Source organism: Pezoporus flaviventris, unplaced genomic scaffold, assembly GCF_033815535.1.
Source record: "Pezoporus flaviventris isolate CSIRO_AGI_PZ_B2104156 unplaced genomic scaffold, CSIRO_AGI_Pfla_v1 ptg000015l, whole genome shotgun sequence".
Taxonomy (NCBI): domain Eukaryota; kingdom Metazoa; phylum Chordata; class Aves; order Psittaciformes; family Psittacidae; genus Pezoporus; species Pezoporus flaviventris.
The window spans coordinates 902,813-918,899 of record NW_026892563.1 but is presented as its reverse complement, the minus strand read 5'-3'; the positions used below and the strand labels follow the sequence as shown (position 1 = coordinate 918,899).

Sequence of the window (16,087 nt, the reverse complement as noted above, 5' to 3'; positions counted from 1 at the left end):
TATTAAAACCATGTAAACTATCAGTTTTTCAGTTCTTAAATGCATATAGGAATAATATTTATCTGTTATAACAGCCAAGATCATGTTGGGAAATGCTGCTGACTCCACCTGTGTGTTGCAGTGTGTGAAGATTCAGAGGGTGTTAGGAGGCATCTTACTCTTGTCAAGGATTGTGCATGTATTTGATTATCAGGGAGAGACATGCTCCTTTTCCAAAAGGTCCTAATTCTAGCTCATTGGGATTTGGCTGAGTAGAATCATAGAGTGATGTAGGTCAGTTACAGTCAGTCTAGCCCTCTGCTTCAACACAGGGCTGCCTTCAAATAGGGATCAGGTTGTTGAGAGCTGCATCAGTCAAATTTTGAGTATCTCCAAGTATGCTGTTTGTTGGATTTCAAACCACTCACCACTAGACTTTGAACCCAATAGTCCAGCCATTTTTTAACACGCTTTGTAGTCTACCCGTAGTCCACAGCTCCCAGATGGAATGCTAGGAAACCATATCAAAATCCTTGCATTGTGAAGTTGGGATTAAGGGAGGCTACTGCTCTCCCTTAATCCAAAGACTGATTGTTCCCAAGGTTGTTGTGCCTGGTTGTCTTCGTGTCCTTCATGTGTCTGGAAATGCCTTAGAAGAGGGTTTGTTTCATAATCTTGCCATAAGCAGAGGTTAGGTTGACTGTCCTGTAGTTCCTTATATCTTCCTTTTTGTCTTGAAGAAGAGCATGGTGACTGCCTTTTTCCAGTCATCAGAGACCTTCATGGTCACCTTGGCATTTCAAAGATAAAAACCATCTTCACAATGACATTGGCCTGCTCCATAAACACCCTCTAATATTCTTACTTACGTCCCAGTAACTAATATATGTTCGGTTTACTTCAGTATGTGAAGTATGTATACATGCAGTACAGCCAAAGTATAAACCATTGCTGGAATAAATTACTTAGAGAGGATGTGAAATCTCCATCCTTGCTGGTAGTAACCTTCAAAACTTTACTAGAAAAAGCCATCAGCAACCTTCTCACCTTCTGCTTTGAGCAGAAGGTGAAGATAGAGACCTCTCAAGATGTCTTCCAATTAATTTGTCTCTCAGTTACCCTCTGATTAGAATTATAGAAAAAAAGTATGAAAATCAAATAAAAAGCAAGTTCCTTTCTTTCACAGAGCTGATTCAGATGAAGGTTTGATACTGTGGAAATCTCATAGATTCAGGCTGCTTTACCAAGGAAGAGCTGATTTCTTTTCTAAGAAGTTCTGAAATAAAAAGGAACTAGACTGCATATGTTTGGTGTATGCAACACAGGGTAGCTCTTAGAAACAGTCCCTTTAATTTTGCTTGATTCTTTGGTCAACTCCTTGCTTTTAAGTCACTGTTGGCTAAATGACTATCAGCCAGCTGAAGATGAAGGTACAAGTTTTTTTTGTTTTCTTACATGTCCTCTAATTGCCATTTGTTAAGATAAATTCCATGCACGGAAGCATGAATTTATCATAAGAATACATTATCATCCCATGGAGTGCTATTTGTGACATGATGCTCCTGAAGATTCATTTTATGTACTCCATGGTATGTTGAAGAACAGCACTATAATTTTGAACCAGGGTTTGAATAGTCACTTACAAATAATGTCAAACAACTGCCCCACAGGGAGTAATCTGAGAGCAAAGGATACATGTGAATTCATAAAATACTAATCGTCATGGTGGGTTTTGCTTACTATGTTCCTGTTATATATTACCTTTGTTATGCATGCTGGTGTTGGGAGCTATTTTGCCTGCCGTGTCTGAAAGAATTTCCATAGAAAGCATCGTGAAATAAATCAGGCAGAATTTTTAAATTTCATGTTACTGTGAAAAGAATAAAAGCAGCAGTAAAACCTGGAATTATTTCACAAAGGGCTGCAAGGAGACTCTGATTACTAAAAAAAGACAATGATCGTGTGGAGGAGTGTGGGTTGGAGCAGAAATAACAGTACACAAGATAGCTTAGGCAAAGCTTTTAAGCAAAATATTCCCACAGGAAATATTTGGTGCTTTGTCATTGTCTTGTTTTGCACCTTTAAAGAGCTAAACTGCATGGTAGATAGAAGTTATGAGAGAAATTTAGGATCCAGGTTCTCTATAAGGCATAGCAGCAGAGAGCAGTATACTAGATCATATTATCTTCATGGAAGAAAAGCAAAGCTTTTTTTCTTATCATTTATTATGTAATGCGCAGAAATTCCTTGAATGGGATTATTTTGGAAATTGTTGAACCAGAAGAGATCTGTGGTTGATTTCATTCAGTGTCCTGGCACTAGAAGTGATTAATGTTATTTCCTTTAAAACAATATTCAGAGATGGAGCAGGTGCACATCATGGAAGACAGCGAAAACATTTTTCTTTCCTTCCCTTTTGAAGAAGACAAAAGGAAAGCAGAAGCAGTAGTTAAAAGAATTTATTTGATTTGTAAACAGAGCGCTGAATGTTTAAGAGAGATGAAGCAGCATGGCTTGTTTATCTTAGCAGGCAGAGTTGAATGATAGTGATAGTCATCCTTAATCACACAGGCCAAGCAGCAGGAAAGAGCAGTGCCATAAGAATTAATGGCAGTATGTATAAATTGGCAGTAACAAAGATGCCCCGTGAATTAGGAAAAGGTTTCAAAGCAAAAGGAAAGAGTATTATAAGAGTTTTCTAGTAGGAGCAAAAAAACCTAGGGGGTGTTATGGCAGAACCTTGACCCTGTGTGCTTGAGACTACATGATGTAACTGCATTTAATAACAGGAGACTGGACTTAATGTCCCAGAAGATGGATTCCAGGCCTAATTATTTGAAGCTTGTTTCCCACAGTTTTCTCTGTATGTTCCTTTCGTGTCCATCTCTTAGTGTGTAAACAGTGGCTATATGGTGGTGCTTGGTCCTTTAGGAACTGTTTTGGGTTTTTTCCCTCATATATATGGATGCATGTTTTGAATATACGTGCATAAATATATATTGGAAACCAAACTACTGTGAAAATAACATGATAAATGGAGACTTTGTGGGTGCTTCTCCCTCCCTCCCCCCTCCCCCCCATGTCAGTACAGGTTTGTTATTAAGCTTTTAATGACATCATTGTGCATGTTAGGGTCGAATCACAGCATGCTTTTTCCTTAATTTATCTTACTAATCTTCTGCCTCTGTTGTCAGTTGCTTTTTGTGGAAAAAGTAAAGGTATCCTGCTGCCTCACCCTTAAATTCACACATGCTGATCTGACTTCTTGAATTGTGTGAAATCTTCAATAACAGTTGTTTTACTATCTTCTTCCTACATCTTAGAATTTTTTTTGACATCTGTCTTGTAGATCACCCATATTTTGTAGGAGTTCAGTTCCACCCAGAGTTTTCCTCAAGACCTATGAAACCTTCGCCTCCATACCTTGGACTGTTGCTAGCAGCAACTGGGACACTCAGTGCATACCTGCAACGTGGATGTAAATTGTCTCCAAGGTAATCTTTCTTACTTACTTACCTGAGGTTTGAAGTCACGTTTTTTGGAGGGACTACCCCATCCTTCAATTCAGGAGTCTGTGAAAGGAAGAGGAGTTCTTAATGTGTTGATTTACTTATTCCTGTGCATGCCTGACGTAAACCCTGGTGAAAAAGTGACTGTAAGCAGTAAGCACAGTTCCTGACTTCCTTGTTTTCAGAGGCTATTAGGGCTAAACACGGATCCATACATTGTAACCAGAAAGAAGCAAAAAAACCTTTAACAAGTCATGTGAAATTAGTGTCCTCCTGTGTTAACTTTCCCTAACAGTAGTTTCACAAGGAAAGGTATTTGTCAGAGGATCAAGTAATGAAATGAAATTCTTATCTAGTTGTATTTGAATGATGGTAGTACCGAAAAAAGAAAACACTGATTTTATTTTTCAGTAGCTAAATAATTAATACTATCTAGCAGAGACAGGCCTGAAACAAAGTGGTTGGAATACTGTTAGACTTATAGAAGGGTTTGGATCTAGATCAAAGCTGAATGGTGCAGCCAAACTAAAATTATTTGTCCCAGTTCCCTTGGACACAAGAGTTTTTGGTTTATTGAATGTAGCAATAGTTTTTAGCCAGTGTTAACTCATTCTTGTTTATTTCAGTGATATCAATAACAGTTATAATTTCATTACAACAAGAATAATAAAGAGGTCAGAGGGAAGTCTAGGGTACAGTTACAAAAAAGAAAAAAATTAAAAAAGAAAATCACAAGGACTTAATAAGACAGAACGGATGCAGTGCTGACTTACTGCCTTTTCCTCTACACAAGGCTCCAAACTTATTAGTTTTGTGGGGGTGTCATTTTTTTTTTTTTGTATTTTTTGGGTTTTTCTGAGCTTCCTTTCTATTAGGTCCTTTTCTTAAGTGAGAAATAGAAATTTTGTTCTGGCCAAGCCAGGTCAGATCTATCTATTTTGGTACTCTGATCCTTATGGCTGTCAGTTGCCTTTCATAAATGCGCTTCTTTGTGCACCATGGCCAATTGTGCAGTGGTGTATATACATACAGAATTTCTTAACAATCTGGAAACTACAGCTTGGTTGATACACTCCTATTAGCATATCCTGTTGTTGGTATTAGTGGTCATTAGCTACCTTTTAAAATTTGTGCCAGTGCATTATACAGTTCAAATTTTTGTGGTGCTTGACATGAGGGAGTCTTCAAGCTCAGTGGTTTTCAGTCTTTTCTTGATGTGAGCACTCTCTGCCTCACAGTTCATCTTGTTGCCCAGGTCCCAGTATCCTTCCTCTTATTGCTTCTTCCCATAAGTATACCTATTAATCTCTCTGATATAAAGAAAAATTACTTTTTTAAAATGGGTGACCTGTATGTGTCCTAATTTAAATTTAAATCCCTTAGCATTATACCAAGTATATTTTCTAACCCTGACTTTAAGTTTCAGCACTTACTGAATGTGCTGCAGTTAGGCTTATTTCAATTAATCAGTAAAAAGTATATACCAGTCTTTTTCTTCACATTCATACAATAAACTCCAACTAGTACTTAAACATTTAGGAAAGACAAAATTTAGTACTCTCAAACTTTATATATAAAATAAAAATTTTGCCATTTACCTAATTACATGGCAACCAAACCACTCTGTCTTGAGAAAGAGCATTGGAATAGAAAAATATTTTGAGAGTAATAGAGGAGTATTTTGCAGGGAGGAACGTTCAGGAGGGAATCGCAGTGGTAATTGCAGCACATCCACTTGTTTTAACATATCCACCTGTTGAGTGGAAAGGATTTCCAATTTAAACCTTTAAATCCCAGAATTCTAGTGATTTCATTGAGCCGTAAAGCTAAGGCATGTCATAGCAAGATTGAAACAAGCCTGAAGAGGGGATTTTCTGCACACCTCATCCAGCACTGCCTACATGAATTGTAGTCATGCTCTTGACTAGAGCCAAGATGTTACCTGAAAGAGAATTTGTGGAGACCAGCAAGTTGAGCAGATTACATAAACTAAGCTATTAGAAATACCAAAAAGAGAGTTAATGATGGAGTTCTGAGACAAAAGCAAATACATATTTTAGCATGAGGTCCTTAACAGGAAAGCATTACCCCAGAACATTTAACAGCCCCATAATTAGAATGCAATTTTAGGACATCTGACACCTGGACAGAAGCCCTAGCTTCTAAGCGAAGTAAACTGCAAATTTAAAGATGCATCACACCTCCCAGGAGAATACCCTGAATAAATAAAGTGAACAATAATAAATGAATAATTGTGAGGCTTAGTCTGGTAGACAGTCTGAGACAATGCTTACACATAGGAGCAAGCATACCTACTTTGAGATTGGAATGCATCCTCCCAGTTAAACTTAGTTCCCAGAAAATTTGGTGTATACAGAGACAGTCAAGAACTGAGCAAAGGGTCAGAGTAACTCAGTGATGAGTTACTACTTAGTTACCTGAATTGGTAGTTAGGCATCTGAGTTGCCTTTGTTGTTTCAACTTCTCGTGCTTTCTGGCATGAGTGTCTAACCATCAGGCAAAGCCATGTACTTCATTTCCTTGTGAATGGTTTTAAATTGTGAACTTCCAAATATTTCCAGGGAAATACTGAAATCGCCATTTAATATGGAGCTGAGGAGGATGAGAGGCTGCCAGTTTACATATTCCATTTTAAAGAACAGAGGAGAACCAAAGGAGACTCTCAGAAAATGTACAGTACCCACAAATACACTGCCTTTTAAGAGAAGACAAAAATTTTTAATAGAAAAGTAGTGAACGAAGAGGGGAACTCTACACGTAATGTTGGCTTGTACTGAGTATTACAGTTTGATTTAAAAAAAAGTAATAAAACCTGGTTTATCCTTGGGAACAATGTCATATGGATTGCAAAACCTCTGTTGTACAATAAAACCATATTGCTGTTTCCCCCCCCCCCCCCAAGTTAAGCATCAGCAGGCTTTATTTCTTCTCTCACCTTAACACACGTCTTTATTAATGGCCTGCAAGAGTAGGCTGCAGTGCATTAATGGTATTTGCAAATGTCATTTAAATAAGAGCTGAAAGCACTATTCAGAACAAAGAAATAACATAAAAATATATAGGGAATTCAGACACCTGTGCTGAAAATAATGAAAACAGATGTTTATGTAGAGGAAGAGGATAGTAAGCTAATGATAATTAATTTAAACACAAATGTCCAGTAGATGGGAGGAAATGCAGGAAGTGTGAAATGTTTCTAGGTGAGAAAGTGTGGGCAACTGACCACTGCCAAAAGAAATTTTTGCATGTCAGTAATAAATATGCTAATGTGCCAATAGGCACCAATCCAATGCCATCTAATCACAGAGTAGTCTGTTAAGTTCTGGGAAGGTTATTAATGAAAGATTAAATTAAATAAAAGATTAAGAAAAGATTTTGAGTTGCATTCAGAGGCAAGGAACAAAAGTGTCCAGAGGTGTGGTACATAAAGACACTTGGGAAGATTTGCCCATGTAGTGCTTACTGCACTAAAATGGTCCAAGTGCCTCCTAAATCAGCTGTGTAGAGAGGTTTGGGCAAGCACCTATAAACAGAAAAGGAAGCAGCCTGTGAGACATGTTCTCTAGTGTATGAGGGACAAAGAAGGTACAGGCAGGGCTATCTCTTATGTCACCTGTACATTGTCCCCAAGCAAGAACACATCTGGCACAGTATCATATTTCTACCATTGTAGACATTTCAGAGGAAGTGAAGGATATCTTGTGATTTGAAGACTGTTAAGAGAGCAGTAAGAGAGGGGCTGCTCTACAAGATAAGGCAAACCAGGAACTGGGGTGGAAGGTGTACTGGCAGGGATAGTGTCCTCACCATCAGGAGTCAGAACCACAGTCGCCAAAGAAAGCAGGTGAACTGACGTCAGTGTCAGTCACCATATCCTACAGACAGTCCAGTGCAGAAGTGCAAAGTGATGAGATAGGTCTGAGGTCAATCCAGGAAGTCCAGTCAAGAAGTGAATACAGAACTGCAGAGTTGGGTACAGGCATGCCTACAACATAGCTCAGGCAAGGATTAGGAACCAAGGCTCCCTAGCCCATCAGTGGAGGCCTAAGTGAGGATGGTCAAGGCAGCTAAGACCTGCTGGGACCCTCAAGGCTCTTGCAGAAAACTACAGAAAAAGATTTAAAGGAAATCCTTTCAACAACAGCAGTACAAACTTAGTTAAGGCAGTTACTTTGTCATTTTAATGTTAGGTGTTTACAGTGAAGACACTTCTGAGCTAGTCAGCCTCTTTCTGTACTCGCTAAGTGAATATGCACTTTAAAGGAGTCAGCGCAAGATAACGCTTAAATGGGTCAGAAGCATTATACCTACTGTACAAGTGCCTGTTTCTCTCTATTGATTGTAAGCAGCTGAAGATGAAGATGTTTAAAGGTGAATGAATTGAACCCTATGCGAGAGACTCAGCTGAGGGTTTTTATAAAACCCAGATCCATTCTGGCATCTTGGTTGTTATTTTTGTAATGCTGGGTCCTAATAAAACTATTATCCCAGGTCTAGTTATGTGAGCGCAGCATTTATTTTAAACAGCCACAGCCTATACTAAATGTAATTATGTTTATCTTTAATTTGCATTGAGGAAGAAATGCACTTAGCTTGGCTCTTGCCTTTGCACAGAATAACATTACTATAACAATTGTTTAAATTGCTTACATTTCTAGAAAAGGACTTTTTTATCAATTATATGTTGAAAAAGAATGAAACTATTTTCTGAAACTGTGTCAAATACTTAATTTCTAAAGGACATTGATCTGGATTCCCAGATAAAACAAACAGAATGTTCAAGGAGTACCTATTTTGCCTGTTTCTTAATAAAGACATTGAAAGCAGGAACTTTTGAGCAGCTGTTTGAGAAACATAGATTTAAAATTGATCTTGAGACTTAATTCTCATGATTCTGCAGCTGAGATTAGTTGCTGGCATGATGCATTCCAGCTTCATTCCATGTAGCTCCAGCTATTGGCTGCTTTCCATACCATACCAATAGGATGGTATGAAAATACCATATTGCCATACCATATGGAAATACCTTGCCTCCTTCCATGGTTTGGACTGATGCATAGCAGATGTGTAATGATACTGTCAGTAGAACAGAGAGATCTGAAATGGGCATAAATTTGGTAATAATGGAGCCTGTGCAGGGGGAGGCTCTTTTTATTGCTTACATGTTGAGAATACAGGGATCTGAGGATGAGTGAACTTCACAACAAAACAAAACCCCATAATGTAATTTCTGAACAGAGGATATTTCAGTTCACTGCAAAGTGAAATGCCAGCTAAGTACTAGTATATATTTCATGTTGTAGTTAACTGCAAAGTGAAATGCCATATAGGTTCTGGTGATTCTTCACTTTGCAGTGGATGTATTTCCATTAACTACAGGTAGATTAGGTGTAAGGATCAAAGTGACCAGAATTCTTCATCTTGAAGACTGAAGTGACTGACTAGATGCAGTGACACTGCATGCTCTGAGTTTTGTTTTGTTTTTCTCTTGGCCACATCTTTATACTCCAGAGCCCATGAAAAAAAGAAAAAAAAAAAAATAACTGCTGTGGACACCTTAGATCTGCTCCCTAGCTCCTTTGTGTTGGGAGTCCAGTGTTACAAGAATTGTTACAAACAAGAAGTGGGTGTCAGGTTCCTGCCCAAGGTAATGACTAGGTAATTTGTACACAAAGTGAGTAAAACCTTGCTGAAGGAAATGTAAGACTTTTTATTTCTCTATTTTTCTTTTTTTTGTCAGTTTAGGGCTCCGTGTGGAAAAGACTGTCATGAAGGAAAAGCTGGGCTTATTTGGTTTCCCACCACCACCACTTTCATAGCCAGCGCATTTAAGTAATGTTACATAATACCAGCTGTAAGCACAAAATATCCATTTAGTTTTTGAGTTTAATATCCGTGTAGCAACTCTGTAATTTGGAAGGAGGTACTTTTGATTCACTTTTTATTTATTCCAAAGAGAGATGATGACTCATTTGTGGTTAGTACCATCCGGAGTTTTTCTTCAGGTGACTCATCAGCTGAATACAGCTCATACAGTAAATGTTATAAACTGGACATCAGCACTGCTTTGCAACTGTAACATGCAAGTGCAGCTATGCCAAGATTCATGAGTTCCTGTTTGCTTTGAAGTCCACTGGCAGCATAATTTTTGAAGAGGTTCAGGTTGTCTCAGAGCCAAAATTGTTCTTAATATGGTAACCACAGCTTCTGGGGACACTTAGAGATACTATTCAAGCAGCTGAAACTGTGAGACTGACAGTTACCTGAGTCTGAAGCTCAAGAGCTGATCCTTACCTGGGTATTTCCCCTACCTTTCTTGCCACTGTGGCCTACCTGTTAGAGAGAAAACTGGCTTACATCCAACAGGACAGCTGTAAAGTAGGGGAGACCACGAGGTGCTACTGCAGAAGTCCAAAGCGTGATGACAGGATCCTTTCTCTGTGATGTGGAGTCAAATCTTGTATTGAATTGGACAGTGTGGTAACAGTAACAAAATTGTCCTTGGCTGAGTAAATGTTTTAGCCTCTGTACTAGTGGCTACCCAAGTGACCCTCAGTTTCATCAAACTGGAAACAGGCCTGAGAAGTTGGGGTGGTTAAGTCAATTAAATGATGGAAGCATCCAGCATTGTGTGACTGCTTCTATTTGCAAATGCCTCTAAAACCTGTGGCATTTGGTGGGGGTGGACCTGTGATGACAGCACTGGGTGGGGATCAGCACCTGTCTTTAGGAGGTGAAGCTGGGAAGTTGTCCACTCACCTCATTGGTCCTTGAGCAATTTTCCTTAAGCATCTGCCTCTCATACCGTATTCTGTACAGAGTTCTGGCATATGTTTTCAGGCTGTGGCTGCCACAGGGCAGCAAAACCAATTAAAAAAAAAACAAATTGTGTGAAGATTTTGGGGTTAAAACCAGAGGTATAATAAGATGCAGCTCTCTGCAGTCACTGTTCTACCCTCTGTTCTGTGGACATTTTTTTCTCTTTTGCTGTGATGTGAAAATGCAAAACTGTTTTAATAATAATGAATTTTTATTCCATGTTTCCATGGGTACTTTCAGAAAGAAGTAAGTACAACGTTGGTGATGTTGTGTTTGTCTGTGCACATTTGGCATGCTTGATCATACTGTTAACACTTTCCTCACTTGAACTGTGTAATTGCCTGCCTGCTGGTGAAATTATCAAGTTGAGCATTTCTCTCTAGCCTTATAAAACACACTCTTTGTAAGAACTGCATCAACAACATGTATGTCATGTGAAGAAAGGGCAGAGTGCTGTAGGAAAAGTCTTAACGTTAGAACAGTTGGAATTTCTATGTTGTCTTGTGCAGAATATGGTACAGTGATGTAACTGTGGGAAGCTTCCCTAACAGTCAGGTAGAAATTAAATGATATGACTGTTGGTGCCATATCTGCTGTCCCACTCTATTAAAATGGCTTTTAGGTTTTACCTAATCTTTGGGGTTTTTTGTTTTTGTTTTTTTTGTTGTTTTTTTTTTTTTTAAAGAAGAGAGCATGAAATTCAGGCTACAAAATTCAGGCTTCATCAGTGCCCAGTAACAAGCATTAGTATAGCTAAGTGCAGTATGTTCACTGTTCCACTTTGCTGTTTAGATCAAAGATTTCCAGCTGTGGGGTTACATAGTTCCTCTTGAAACATTACACAGCAGGCAGTTACTGTAGATCAGCTGATGGTGTTGTGTTGAGGTGGGTCATGGGCTGATTATGTGCTTGATGTCTCAGTAGAAGATCATTCCCAGAGGTGGGGAGAGTGATGTGACTGATATCCTGTTAGCTGAAGACTGAAGGTGTCTGTGCAATGTCTGGGGTAGAGTTGATACTGAGGCTGACATGGGTATACCCACACAAATGAGGTCTGAGATTCCCTACCTATACAGTTTTAACTATACCCTGTGCTCTGCAGTACCACAATACTGACCAGAATTACTGCTGCTCAAAGGTACTTGTCAGTTCCTCAGGCTCCCTTTGCTGGCTTCTGATCTTGGGAAATTCAAGTATCTGGAAAAAAGATTGTAGAAGTAGGGAGAGGCTGAGGCTTGAGGCTCTTCTGAAGAGGTGCACTTAGAGTTAAGATAAACCTGGAGACCCAGTAGACATCACAGCTGACTGTGGATTGTTGGCACTTCTTTCTTTCAGTCACTGCTGTGATTCCTGTTCTTCACTGTTTCCTTGTTCTGGCCACTTACAAAGCGATTACTTACTTGCATGGCAGTTTGTTCTGTGAAAACCAGTCTATTTCTCTCATGAAACAGCAGAAGGGGATAAAACCTCAGAAAAAAAAAAGCTGTCAGGACATTGCTTGGAGCAATAAAAATTATTTATATTCTGATTGGAAGAGCAAGAATTGTAATTTAAGTATAAATAGAAGCATTCTGAATAAAGTTGTCTTTTAACTTTTTCTTTGGTCAAACAATGATTTTCTTTATCACAAAGGAGAAATTCCTTTTAGTCTTGCTCTGAATACTTGCTGTTCTCCATGTTGTTAATCATGGTCATAAGCACAAAGCACCAGCAAACTGTAGAATGAATGCACAGGAGCCAAGCGAAAAGAAATTGCACATACTGTTTCTCAGGTAAAATACTTTTTCTCATCAGGTCTTAGACTCCAAACTTAAGCCCATTCCTGTAGAGGAAGGCATTCTAAATACCAAAATTGAGCATGAGCTTAAAGTAGGTTTCTGGAAATGGACTGCATTTGAGGAAAGTGTTGGTTATATGAATCTTTTGGGTTGGAGGGTTTGAAATAAAATATTCGGTTTAGATCCTTCTGACCTGTGTATTGCTTTTAACAGTGACAGCTACAGTGACCTCAGTGATGACAGCTCTCTAGAAAAAGAGTTTCCTAATTCAGAAAAAGGTGAAATGATTGTATGACAGCGCAGAAATGCATGATGCTGTTGAGGTAAGCTGAATTGTTGTGATACTGCTTTGTGACATTTATTTCTTCTAGACTTAAAACACAAGACACAGTTACCTTGATACTACCTTTTGTTTCAAGTCCCATCTGAGAGCTTATGTTTTCTTCCTTGCCTGCAGCACTTAATTTTTTTCTTCTTCTGCTGCTTAACTCTGCAATTGTGATATTAAAGTCTGCTAAGTGTTTTGGATACAGCTTGTATGTAGGATGCTGTACAAAGTTAAGCTGTGTTAGTGTTTGATGGTACAATGAAAATACAGTTTAAAATGATGTGAGGGTTGTTTTTTGTTTGTTATTTCAGTTTTCAAGTTTGGATCCCTTTGAGTACACTATGTTGGCATGACTTTCTGCATTAATATTTGCTTGTAATTTCATCTGATGCATTGATACATTGAAGACATCCAAGGTTAATACTTGGATTTAATCTGCAGAGTGACAGAGATACAAACCAGTTTTATTAAGTCATAGCTTTGTTTGCTGTAGGCTTTGCAAAAGCAATATTGGATTGGTTGTTTTTTTTCACCTGTGAACATGGTGACTGTAGATTTCCTTTCAGATCTTAGTCTTTATTTTCCCTACACAGGTTCATCAGAGTTGTACCCGGTGTGGTACTCTGTTACATGTGTGCATTCATGCTTTTCCGTATTTCTGAGCACTTCTGTAAGCAGGACACAACTTTTCCCTCTGATTTCATTCCTCTCCATGGTGTAGTCACTAAGCAGCTGTGCCAAACAGATGATTAAGTCTGCATATGAATGATGCATTTCTGCCTGATGGTCTCCTGATTAAAATGCTGGCATGAGATGTGAGAAATCGGAGTCTTTAGCTGCAGTATGCATTTCTTCTGTATTTTTTATTTATTTCTTTTCCCCTCTCATGTACCACGTTAAAGATAATAATATATCTCAAAATCATAAGAGTGAAGAGCAGAATGTTAAATGATTTCATGACCTAGTGCATGCAGATACAGTAATGATGCATGTCACAGAGTGACCAAAAAATAAGTAGTCACAATGTGCCTATTTGCTCTTGCCCAGATTCTTCCCACCTCCAAACATCACTATGGCTCTGTTTCTTGAGGCCAGCACATAGTAAAGGACAGCCCCTTTAGCTTTGACTTTGCTTTCCTCCATGGAATTTATGAATGGTAATTCTGTTTACCATTGCAGATGTGACTTTTTCATCACTTTTGTGATGCTTTCAAGTAGGTATCAGTAAAGCAGATTTTATTTGAACATGTTGCTAGTGGATACCAATTGAATTCAACAGAATTACTCTAGAAAGGATTAAATAACTAATTCAAAATATAAAAGAAGGATACAAGCGTTGGCTCATTTATTTTTATCTCAGGGTTAATCAGAACTGGATACACGCATAGTCTATATTTACCTTTGTGGTTTTGCTTAAGCTGTTTGACCTAGATGAAGTGCATCCACCTGCAGTATTTACCATAGAACTACTTCAAAGTAAGTCAACAGATTTGAGAGAAACTGGCATGAAATAGACTGTTACAGAAGAAATATTTTTAATCATTATTTTTTCCATTTATTCTTCCTTACCCTCCCTCTTTTATGTTACAGAAAGTTGGGAACAGTTCAATACTGAAGAGAAGAAAGTAGAAGAGTAAGCTGCTTGTGATCCTCATAGTGTCTCCACCTATCATGTTGCTTTACTGATGACAGTTTCACTTTCTTGTAGCAAAACCAGTTCTGTATAAATGTTCTTTCTCTTTAAAAATGACAAAATGGTTGTGCACCTTAGTGGTAATCATTACTGATCATATCCTGTGTTTCAGAGTTGTCTCAGGTAAATATGTATTAATTTGCTAGTTCACAACTGTTCTTGATTTGAAGGAAGATTTGATTGTTTTCAATTTGCCATAGAACAGGAAGATGCATTGGTTCTTGTGAAGGAGAGGGAATGCACTAAAAAAATTCAAGCAAAAGTTGTTTTATCCATGAGCAGTAGAGAACTGTTTTGAGTTTGTTTTGCTATTTAGCTTGTTGCATATATATAATTTTACTTTTTTGCTCTTCAGTATGTACAAATAAAAAAATTGTTGCTGTATTTCAGCTCTTTGTGATTATAAAAATTGATGTTGGTTACACCTCTTTTCACTTTGCTTTTATAAGTGATTTCACTTTTGAAAAGCTCAAGTTTGATTTGCTGTTTCTGCTGTTTCTTCGGGAACTCTGACTGAATACTGAACGTAATTGTGATCTACAAAATTACAGAAGTAGAAAGCATTTTTGTATTTGTATTTTGTAAGAGAGAAATTAAATACACTGATATGTTAAAATGTAATTTGAACACTTGTGTGGAAATTGTAGAAGAACCAGTCATAAACCTGGAGCATTATCTGAACTCCAGCCATGTAACACTCAGTTAATTTCAATAACTGAGTATGAAGGTGAATTAAGGTTCACTCTTGTTTTCTCTCATCCAGTGACCACTCCATGGTCATGGCATTCTTTCCCCAGTAGAATAAAACAATTTATTTTAATTTAGAAATCACAAGTTATTCCACTGTATGACAGTTACAGGCACCCTTGCAATACCATGACTGCAGCCTGAATCACTGACACAGAAAGGGAATGCGAGGGGTGCTGTACCATGTTTAAGGCTGAATCCTATTAGCCCTGTAGCATCATCAGACTTGTCAAGAAGCTGGGCCCAAGCTGTGTAACTGATGGGGATCCAAATACCTGGGCCAGCTTTTCCTACAAAGAAAACTGGAATTTTGAGCTTTGTGTTTCATTGGTTTTGGGTTGGGTCCGGTCTTGTTTAACATCTTTGTCGCTGACATGGACAGTGGGATTGAGTGCGCCCTCAGCAAGTTTGCTGATGACACCAAGCTGTGTGGTTCAGTTGATACCCTGGAGGGAAGGAATGCCATCCAGAGGGACCTTGACATGCTTGTGAGGTGGGCTGATGCCAACCTGATGAAGTTTAACCATGCCAAGTGCAGGGTCCTACACCTGGGTCAGAGCAATCCCAGGCACAGCTACAGGTTGGGCAGAGAAGAGATTCAGAGCACCCCGGAGAGAAGGACTTGGGGGTGTTGGTTGGTGAGAAAATGAACATGAGCCAGCTTCAGTGTGCACTCACAGCCCAGAAAGCCAACCGTATCCTGGGCTGCATCAAAAGGAGCGTGACCAGCAGGTCGAAGGAGGTGATCCTGCCCCTCTTCTCTGCTCTTGTGAGACCTCACCTGGAGTATTGTGTGCAGTTCTGGTGTCCTCAGCATAAAAAGGACATGGAACTGTTGGAACAAGTCCAGAGGAGGGCCATGAGGATGATCAGGGGACTGGAGCACCTCCCGTATGAAGACAGGCTGAGAAAGTTGGGGCTGTTCAGCCTGGAGAAGAGAAGGCTGCATGGAGACCTCATAGCAGCCTTCCAGTATCTGAAGGGGGCCTATAAGGATGCTGGGGAGGGACTCTTCATTAGAGACTGTAGTGACAGGACAAGGGGTAATGGGTTAAAACTTAAACAGGGGAAGTTTAGGTTGGATATAAGAAGGCAATTCTTTCCTGTGAGGCACTGGAATGGGTTGCCCAGGGAGGTTGTGAATGCTCCATCCCTGGTGGTGTTCAAGGCCAGGTTGGACGAGGCCTTGGGTGATATGATTTAGCATAAGGTA

At 39.0% G+C, this 16,087-nt stretch overlaps 1 protein-coding gene across 6 annotated transcripts in view; it reads left to right on the top strand.

Annotated features, from left to right (window-relative positions):
* Positions 1-14,549, top strand: part of CTPS2 (CTP synthase 2) — a 66,931-nt gene extending 52,382 nt beyond the window's left edge. For all 6 annotated transcript variants that reach the window (XM_061453179.1, XM_061453176.1, XM_061453177.1 and 3 more), the window contains exons 17-19: positions 3,329-3,473; positions 12,320-12,429; positions 14,025-14,549. In XM_061453179.1, the coding sequence (XP_061309163.1) occupies positions 3,329-3,473; positions 12,320-12,401 (227 nt within the window). In that variant the 3' untranslated portion in view covers positions 12,402-12,429; positions 14,025-14,549. The remainder of the gene's footprint in view (positions 1-3,328; positions 3,474-12,319; positions 12,430-14,024) is intronic.
* Positions 14,550-16,087: the final 1,538 nt, after the last annotated feature.